Here is a 9,875-nt window from a genome sequence, read left to right as displayed (position 1 = left end):
TATTTCATAAAGAGTAAATTTTCATTCTCCATAAGAATTTCCGTAGTGTTGGCGGCTTATTTGGGATACCATAGTCAGGCGTAATCCCATTTTGTTGTTTTTACAAAAAACAACTATTTATTATTATCCACCAAGGGGTAAGGTAGGGAAGACTATAGTTTCATATCTCGCCATTGATACTCATCAGTTCCTTACTCTTTTCTAAATAGTTTGACCGTACCTGTCTCTACAATTGTATTTTGTATCTTGTTTTTACAAAAGGCGTATTCCTATACCTCTCAAATTTTCTTAATTTGGCTGTTGTTGTAGTCCCACTAGTTTTACACATTGGTTTGGCAGTTGTTGTTGCAGCAGCCCTATTGCTTTTACACAATGTGCTGAGGTGACATACGTTTGCCGAAAAAGACTCGGATCGTTTCGGATCGTAGACCCCTCTGTCTTAGAAACGTGGGGTGAGTCGTTCGCCGAGTTAAATCCGGGACGTTGCGACCCGTGTGTGGAAACGCCTGAATTTGATGTATGTTCTTCTTTGACAATATCCCAACTTTATTTGTTACGATTTATTTGATCCATACTTTCCATAATGTCCATATAAAACCCTTTTATTTCACAATTTTATTAGAAAATCAATAAAACAATATATATTAATAAAAATCATCTAGATTTATTTGCAAACTAGAATTTGTGTTATATATATAGAAACTGTGCTTACAGCGAATATAACATCTTGTGAACGCACACTTACTCATTTTTGTTGCCTATTTTATAAAGTTTTTGATTTGTTAATTGTTTACCCCTGTTTTCTAAAAACAAGTTAACGCTGTTTTTTGTTCCTTACAAATTGCTACTGATCATTTTAAGGATTCAACTAAAACCATTCCTTTTTTCCTTATTTCCATAGATTGGGAAGTGTTCGACCACCGAAGCGTTGTCGCAGCGATATGGATACCACATCGGCATCAGATATTGTTATCATTCATGGTAACTCTCATCCAGATTTGGCCAATTTAGTGGCCGAACGTATGGGTGTTAAGAGTGGCGGCTGTTCAGTGTTTCACAAAACAAATCGTGAAACAATGGTGGAGATTGGTGATTCTGTAAGAGGCAAGGATATTTATATTATACAAACGGGAACCAAGTAAGTTTCAAAATACATTACGCAAAGTAAATAAATATTTAATTGATTTTTTTTAATTCTCTTCCTTAGAGATGCCAATAACAATATTATGGAATTGTTAATTATGGCCTATGCCTGCAAAACCTCCTCGGCCAGATCAATTGTGGGTGTGATTCCATATTTGCCCTATTCGAAACAATGCAAAATGAGGAAACGTGGCTGCATTGTTTCCAAACTATTGGCCAAAATGATGTGTACTTCGGGTTTGACACACATCATTACCATGGATCTGCATCAAAAAGAAATTCAAGGATTCTTTGATATACCTGTTGATAATTTAAGAGCTTCACCATTTCTGTTGCAATACATTCAAGAGAGTGTAAGATTTAAGATATTTCTAATATTCTACCATATTAATGCGATTTTTTCCATTTTATTAGATACCAGACTATCGTAATTCAGTTATTGTTGCCCGTAATCCTAATTCAGCTAAGAAAGCCACCTCATATGCTGAACGTTTACGTTTGGGCATTGGTGTCATCCACGGTGAACACAAAGAAGCTGAAAGTGATCAAGTTGATGGTCGTTATTCACCACCACCCAACAGGTGAGTCATTTTATGTTCATGTATTTTTTTTTTGTGCTACCTCCAAAGGAATCCCATAGCATTGGGGTTCTAATTGTAGAACTTCATGTAGTTGTATGTGACAAAAATAAAGAATTAATAACACACATATGTCTCGGCTCTCTAGGTGTATATATATGTGTGTGTGTGTTTTGGTCCAAATTGCATAATGTCATTGATGTCATATGCTATGCGTCGATTTTTTATTTAAATGTTTATTTTTATTTCATATTGGCTTTGCAGTACTATTTTTAATTTGCTAACTAAATTTCATTAAATTTTTTTATTAAATACTTCATGCATTCTTGCTTCTACATATACGAATTATTTCTAAAATATCCTTATCTACATTCAAACATACACATCTTCTATCTTCTGACACAGCATAATATTTTTCACACATTTTGTCTTTTGAATTTATTATATTATTTTCTTCTCAAATATACAACAAGTACATTTCAACTTTCGAAGTTCTTCTATACAACGTTTTCAAGACTGGGTAATATTTTTGATTTTGAATTGTCTCTAATTTGATTTTAAAATGGTTATTATTTGTGTTATGCATGTTTAACTGGAGTTTATTTATTATTAGCATGTTTAGTGTGAGGTTTTTGGATAATTTCAAAATCACAAGGCCGAGCTAATTTCTTTAACGCAGAGGGAGGGACCGGTATTTGAGAGAAAAATTCTCCGAAAGATCTATGGGCCGATCTGCGTCGACGGTGAATATTGCCGTCGAATAACCCAAGAGTTGTACCATCTAATCTAGGACATAGACATAGTCAGACAAATCAAGCTACGTTGACTAGGTCATGTTGTGAGAATGGATGAGGATGCCCAAGCACAAAACGCATAAAAGCGAACCAGCTGATGGTTGACGCAGAAGGGGAAGGCCACGAATTCGATGGAAAGATCAAGTGGACGAGAACATTTCGGAACATGATATTTAAAATGGAAGAACTGCGCACAAGACTGACGCGCCTAGAAATCTTTTTATTATGCTTATGGAACAAATATTCTGACCAAGCCATCTAAGTAACTAAGTAGAGCCTATATTAGAGAAAATTAGTCTCGATATTTGTAGACGTCAAATGTTATATTTTGAGATGTCACATAATCACCAACCAATGTTCCATAAAACAAGCAGGGATTGCATTTAAAAATGTAGATTTAAGACCAGTATATAGAAGTATAATCCAAAAAGTTATGACTATAATTCGTTCATATGACCGCATGTTTGCGTCTTTCGACGTTGTTTTGAATTGGTGAAAATATCAATTCATACGGAGTTCCACGTTATCGGATTGCAGTTTTGAACCCAAAAATAGGATTTTTTATAAAGAAGATCTAAATTTTCAATTCCTCTTAGAGGAGGTTACCTGGCAAAATGCCGTTTAAGTGCATATTAAACTAGTTAGAAGTTATCAGTTGGTATTGCCGTCAGATGCAGAGGGCAGCCTACGACATATATACAATAAAGTACGGTTATAGTGAACTAGGACCAAGCAAATTAGTTCGTTATAGACGAAGTTCGTTATATGGGACCGAATAAATAGTTCGTTATAAAAAAGTTCGCTATATCCGAAGTTCACTATAAGTGTTAAGATTTGAAAATAAATCTTAAAATGCCGGGATCAGGGAATGTGTTCGCTATAAAGAAAGTTCGTTATAACCGGTGTTCGTTATAAGCGTACTCGACAGTACATATATTTTTGTATTCATTTTACCAGTTCTGCGGAGTTGGAATCTATATCTCATGGTCGCCCAATTGTGTTGTCCATCTTATCTCGGAGAGGACATTAATATTTTCCGTCTAAATAACAAACTACATATTCCCGATTTGGGACAAAAAGGTACCAGAAGGAGTATAATGATAGTATGCATTTTTGCACTCGATCTAGGTTTGGTAAAAATATTACGAGTGGAAGTCACGTAATATTAGATCAGTGATACACAGTGTGAGATGATGGCAATTTGTGAATGTATGTGTGAGACTAACAAAAGTAGCACAAAAAGCTAAGCATAGCCGTAAAAATGATGAGTACTACCACACACATGTTTACTTGTGAGTTAAACTCCCTGCTAGAGCAGGGTCGCATACATACATTTGCTGTAAAGAATTCAATGTGCCGTTGCCTGTTGACCCGTTGCGAATAGCTACCATAAAGAGTGGACCAATAGGCTACATTTACGGATAGTATTTATGTGTGGTAAAATTATTTCTTTGCGCGAAATTTGGATTAAATCATTTAGCAGAATTTTAAGACGTTGACCTTTTTACGACATATCTCATTTTTGAATTTAACTTCGGTTTGCTACAAATCTTACGGTATTCGCTTCATATGAGACAAATTTTCAAAATATTGGCATATATTGTATATATAAACAAAATGTTGACCATTTTGTGGTGGAGGAGTGTACCGATTTTCTCCATCTTCGTAATCGATTTAAGTTTAGAAGAAATATAACGATATGCAATGTTTGGATCAAATCGGTAACTCCCTTCAAGAGTTACACAATTTTGTTCCGATTTCGGTACAAATTCGGCATCATAATCGGAATTTTGTGCAGAGTTTCGTTCCAGATTGGGGAACAATAGAAACAAATTGTTAACTGGGAAAGTATACAAACACATCTTTAAAATATACTTCGCATTAGTACGCATATAGAAAAACGTTGCTCTCATTTACATTCTTCATCATATATCATTTAGCCGTACAATATGAATACAAAATGAATGATATTGATTGATACGAATTCAGTTTATCATTAAAATACAATAAATAGTTTTAGATCCCGTAGAAAACGTTTCTTCTAACCGCTATATTAGCGGTTTAAATATTTCCAAATCTTTAATAATATTGTTTTTAATTAGATTTTAAATGTATGTGTTTTGGCATTCTTTAGTAGTGCTTGTTTAATCCTGTTAACCATGCTTTAGGTTTTACAAAAGTTAAACTAAATACCACCAAATATATTTCAAAATAGAAAGTCAATGTGTTGATGATTAAATATTTCTGATATTTCCCAATGGCAATGAATACTGATTATACGTTATAATACTTTTATTTCAATACAAGACATCAAGTAATCTATAATTATGTATGAAGAGTTTTTTATTTTGTCCGTTTTTTCAACATTCATCGTAATTAGTAATTTTCAATGGGATTGAGAACAAATTTTGAATGTAGAGAACAAATCGTATGTTCAAATTACACGTAAAACTTAGTACAAGCCACAGTTATGAATCGTCATTGAAATTTTGCATATAGATTCGGTTTGGGGCAAAGACGACATCAATAATTTGTGGTCATGATCGGTTAATATTTTAGGACCTTTATTATAAAAATTAAAGGGTATCAACCCTGTGGTCAACCCCGTCCGACTATACTGTTCATTTTACAGTTTTTATTTAGACATTCTATATTAAGTGTTTGCCCAAAGCGATCAATATAGTATCAAAACGTTCAAAAATGTATTATTGTAATGAAACAAACATGTTGTTCTAGTTTGTTATTATTTTCCTTCTTTTTTAGGAATTCACAACAAAAACCTACAATCACGATGTAAATTTACATTTGTCACCTCATGAATTCTATGATTTAAAGCTTTGTTGTCGTAAAATATGGTGATGTATGAAGAAAGATGTTTTCTTCTACACCAAACAAACACCTGCAAAAATGTGGAAATTATATGCAATCTACATATCAAATCAAAAATACAAAAACTGCACATTTTTTTTAATTTTTTTTTGTTTGCACAATACTAAAAAAATTAAAAAAATGTGCAGTTCATTTGAATGTTTTAATAAAGTCATAAATCATTTGTTACACTTGTTGTGTTGTTAGTGAAATTTTTAGAGATTGTGTAACAAGTTGTATTTTGTGTTCAGTTTTTGTAGCAGCTTTTGTATTTGATTTTGTAATTTCATCTATATATTTTCTGGAAATTGTTATTGCTTTTTGATTTAGTTCTTCAATAAATGTTGTTTGTGTACGTATGGTGCTAGAATTTGGTATTGGTATTAAAATTTGAAATTTTGAAAATACAAAGAACAAAACAAAGAACGAACGAATTTTGTTTTCTTATTTCATTGCGGTGATTTGTTTTAATTTATTTTTTGCAAAATTCCAAAAAATCACTCCAGTTCGTATGATGTAGCAGATACAGTTGAAATGTGCTTACCAGCAACACCTAGGTTGGTATACCAAAAATCTAAAACAACTACTATTATGCAAAAGTGTGTTAATCTATTTCGTTTCATCGTATTGGAATAATAACAAAATAACCAAATATATATTTTTACATCATAATTATTTTCTTCATGTGCATTTTCTTTATTATCCATCTTTCATTTGAGAATTTTAACTAACATACTAATTCATATCATATATGTTAAGGATGATATTCGTTTTGGTTTTAAATATAAAATCATTTAATTGGAAATATAATTTTAAAAAATAATGGGTTTTTGTTTTTCCAAAAAAATATATAATTACTTCAGTCGTGCTCGTACCATTTCTGTATCGGTTGGTGTACCCGAACATCCACAAAAAGTTAAACCTCCATTGAATCTAGTTGGTGATGTTAATGGTCGCATAGCTATTATGGTGGTAAGTACATTAAGTTGGGAATACTTTTGTATATACATATATTTTTTAAATTAACATGGAATATTGACATTTCATTATTTTAGTTTTTAGGTTTATGTGAATATGACCTTGAAAAAAATATTCTTTAATAAATCCACGCCTTTTATAGTCCTTGAAAAAAAATATTCTTTAATAAATCTACGCCTCAGTTGGCCCTTGAAAAATATTCTTTAATAAATCTACGCCTCAGTTGGCCCTTGAAAAATATTCTATAATAAATCCACGCCTTTTATAGTCCTTGAAAAAATATTCTTTAATAAATCCACGGCTTTTATAGTCCTTGAAAAAATTTTCTTTAATAAATCCACGCCTTTTATAGTCCTTGAAAAAATATTCTCTGATAAATCCAATCCCCTCATAGTCCACGCCTTTCAAGTCCTTGTAAAAATATTCTTTAATAAATCCACGTCTTTTATAGTCCTTGAAAAAATATTCTTTAATAAATCCACGTCTTTTATAGTCCTTGAAAAAATATTCTTTAATAAATCCACGCCTTGAATAGGCCTTGAAAAAAGTCTTCTTTAAAAAATTCGCGCCTTGGTTAGGCCTTGAGAAAAGTCCTTAAAAAATCCACGCCTTGAATAGGCCTTGAAAAAATATTCTTTAATAAATCCACACATCAGTAGTCCCTTGAAAAAATATTCTTTAATAAATCCACGTCTTCTATAGTCCTTGAAAAAATATTCTTTAATAAGTCCACGACTTTTATAGTCCTTGAAAAAATATTCTTTAATAAATCCACGCCTCTTTATAGTCCTTGAAAAAATATTCTTTAATAAATCCACGCCTCTTTATAGTCCTTGAAAAAATATTCTTTAATAAATCCACGCCTCTTTATAGTCCTTGAAAAAATATTCTTTAATAAATCCACGCCTCTTTATAGTCCTTGAAAAAATATTCTTTAATAAATCCACGCCTCTTTATAGTCCTTGAAAAAATATTCTTTAATAAATCCACGCCTCTTTATAGTCCTTGAAAAAATATTCTTTAATAAATCCACGCCTCTTTATAGTCCTTGAAAAAATATTCTTTAATAAATCCACGCCTCTTTATAGTCCTTGAAAAAATATTCTTTAATAAATCCACGCCTCTTTATAGTCCTTGAAAAAATATTCTTTAATAAATCCACGCCTCTTTATAGTCCTTGAAAAAATATTCTTTAATAAATCCACGCCTCTTTATAGTCCTTGAAAAAATATTCTTTAATAAATCCACGCCTCTTTATAGTCCTTGAAAAAATATTCTTTAATAAATCCACGCCTCTTTATAGTCCTTGAAAAAATATTCTTTAATAAATCCACGCCTCTTTATAGTCCTTGAAAAAATATTCTTTAATAAATCCACGCCTCTTTATAGTCCTTGAAAAAATATTCTTTAATAAATCCACGCCTCTTTATAGTCCTTGAAAAAATATTCTTTAAAAATCCACGCCTCTTTATAGTCCTTGAAAAAATATTCTTTAATAAATCCACGCCTCTTTATAGTCCTTGAAAAAATATTCTTTAATAAATCCACGCCTCTTTATAGTCCTTGAAAAAATATTCTTTAATAAATCCACGCCTCTTTATAGTCCTTGAAAAAATATTCTTTAATAAATCCACGCCTCTTTATAGTCCTTGAAAAAATATTCTTTAATAAATCCACGCCTCTTTATAGTCCTTGAAAAAATATTCTTTAATAAATCCACGCCTCTTTATAGTCCTTGAAAAAATATTCTTTAATAAATCCACGCCTCTTTATAGTCCTTGAAAAAATATTCTTTAATAAATCCACGCCTCTTTATAGTCCTTGAAAAAATATTCTTTAATAAATCCACGCCTCTTTATAGTCCTTGAAAAAATATTCTTTAATAAATCCACGCCTCTTTATAGTCCTTGAAAAAATATTCTTTAATAAATCCACGCCTCTTTATAGTCCTTGAAAAAATATTCTTTAATAAATCCACGCCTCTTTATAGTCCTTTAAAAAATATTCTTTAAAAATCCACGCCTCTTTATAGTCCTTGAAAAAATATTCTTTAATAAATCCACGCCTCTTTATAGTCCTTGAAAAAATATTCTTTAATAAATCCACGCCTCTTTATAGTCCTTGAAAGAAATATTCTTTAATAAATGTACGCCTTTTATAGTCCTTGAAAAAATATTCTACAATAAATCCACGCCTCTTATATAATTGGTTTCTAAGTCGTCATATTCACATAAACAAAATTGTTAGGATACTAATTTCACTCATCCGATACAGTACTGGAATTTTTTGAAAATTGTATTAAATTTAAAAAAAATTATATGTATTACAATTATTTATTTAAGGATGACCTGATCGATGATGTCCAATCGTTTGTGGCCGCTGCCGATGTTCTGAAAGAGAATGGTGCCTGTAAAATTTATGTATTGGCCACACATGGTCTGCTTAGTTCAGATGCGCCACGCCTAATTGAGGAATCTGCTATTGATGAGGTATGTCACCAATAATTTATTTTCCAGTATAATTTAAATTAATCTTCCCTATTCTTCATTTGCAGGTTGTTGTTACCAATACCATTCCACATGAGGTACAAAAATTACAATGTCATAAAATCAAGACAATTGATATTTCCATTTTAATTGCTGAGGCAATTCGTCGTATCCATAACAAGGAATCCATGTCTTATCTCTTCCGTAATGTTACATTGGAGGATTAAACAAGAAAACAGAAAAACGTAATACACGTTTTTAATTTTTTTATTAAATATGGTGTATTTATTGTAGCTTATTTTTTCTAAATTGTTGGCAAAAAAAGAGTATGCATTTCGAACTAAATTGATTATGCCTTGGGCATAATAAGATGAGAAGAGGAACAAGGAAATATGAATCACATTTTATTCGTTTCATTTTTCCTTTTTTATATATAACACACCTATATAAATATATATTTTTCATATTTATATTTACAACATACAAATAATTATTGTCAATGTTTTTTGCCGCAATGTGAATTAATTTTTTATATTAAATGCATTAAGATCTGGAGCATTTTATTATTATTATTGAAGAATAAAAATCATTTTGTTTGATTTGTTAAGTTTTAATTTTTTTTGTTTTTCTATTTTTCTGAAATACGTATTTTTCTCTTAAATCATTTTTATCTCAATTTTTTTGAAATTTTTATTATTATGTATTGATTTTTGTATAAAATTCAATTAAATAAAGATATAAATAGTTATAAATATAAATACTTCGTTTTTTTCTTCGTATTCAAATTTTGAAAAGAATTTGTTATACAATTATGAAAACTAATCAATTTTGTTCTCAATAAATACATAGTGTATAAATAATATATTAAAATAAAAAGGGTCAAGGTATGGTTATTTAAAAAATTTAAAGAAGAGGCACGGATTTTTAAAGAATATTTTTTCAAGGCCTATCCAAGGCGTGGATTCCTTAAAGAATATTTTTTCAACGCGTATCCAAGGATTTTTTAAAGAATATTTTTTCAAGGCCTA

The 9,875-nt window shown here is 30.7% G+C and overlaps 1 protein-coding gene across 2 annotated transcripts; it reads left to right on the top strand.

Annotated features, from left to right (window-relative positions):
* The first annotated feature begins 901 nt into the window (after positions 1 to 901).
* On the top strand, positions 902 to 9,089 carry LOC133330391 (phosphoribosyl pyrophosphate synthase-associated protein 2). Of its 2 annotated transcripts, XM_061538863.1 has the most exons (7): positions 902 to 1,138; positions 1,208 to 1,496; positions 1,558 to 1,724; positions 5,890 to 5,940; positions 6,247 to 6,355; positions 8,704 to 8,850; positions 8,916 to 9,089. In XM_061538863.1, exons 1-7 carry the CDS (start codon positions 942 to 944, stop codon positions 9,072 to 9,074), a joined length of 1,119 nt encoding a protein of 372 aa, XP_061394847.1. In that variant the 5' UTR covers positions 902 to 941; the 3' UTR covers positions 9,075 to 9,089. The 2 variants fall into 2 exon arrangements, with proteins under 2 accessions (XP_061394847.1, XP_061394919.1); XM_061538935.1 differs by lacking the exon at positions 5,890 to 5,940.
* Positions 9,090 to 9,875: the final 786 nt, after the last annotated feature.

Source organism: Musca vetustissima, unplaced genomic scaffold, assembly GCF_032173495.1.
Source record: "Musca vetustissima isolate MV318-11 ecotype Yass unplaced genomic scaffold, APGP_CSIRO_Mvet_v1 utg49915, whole genome shotgun sequence".
NCBI classification, from domain to species: Eukaryota; Metazoa; Arthropoda; class Insecta; order Diptera; family Muscidae; genus Musca; species Musca vetustissima.
This window is presented reverse-complemented; position numbering and strand designations above follow the sequence as displayed.

Coding starts and splice junctions, on each gene's coding strand:
- LOC133330391 (XM_061538863.1), top strand. CDS start 942: ATGGATACCACATCGGCATCAGATATTGTTATCATTCATGGTAACTCT. Junction 1,139..1,207: donor ATTATACAAACGGGAACCAA/GTAAGTTTCAAA, acceptor TCTCTTCCTTAG/AGATGCCAATAACAATATTA. Junction 1,497..1,557: donor TGCAATACATTCAAGAGAGT/GTAAGATTTAAG, acceptor CCATTTTATTAG/ATACCAGACTATCGTAATTC.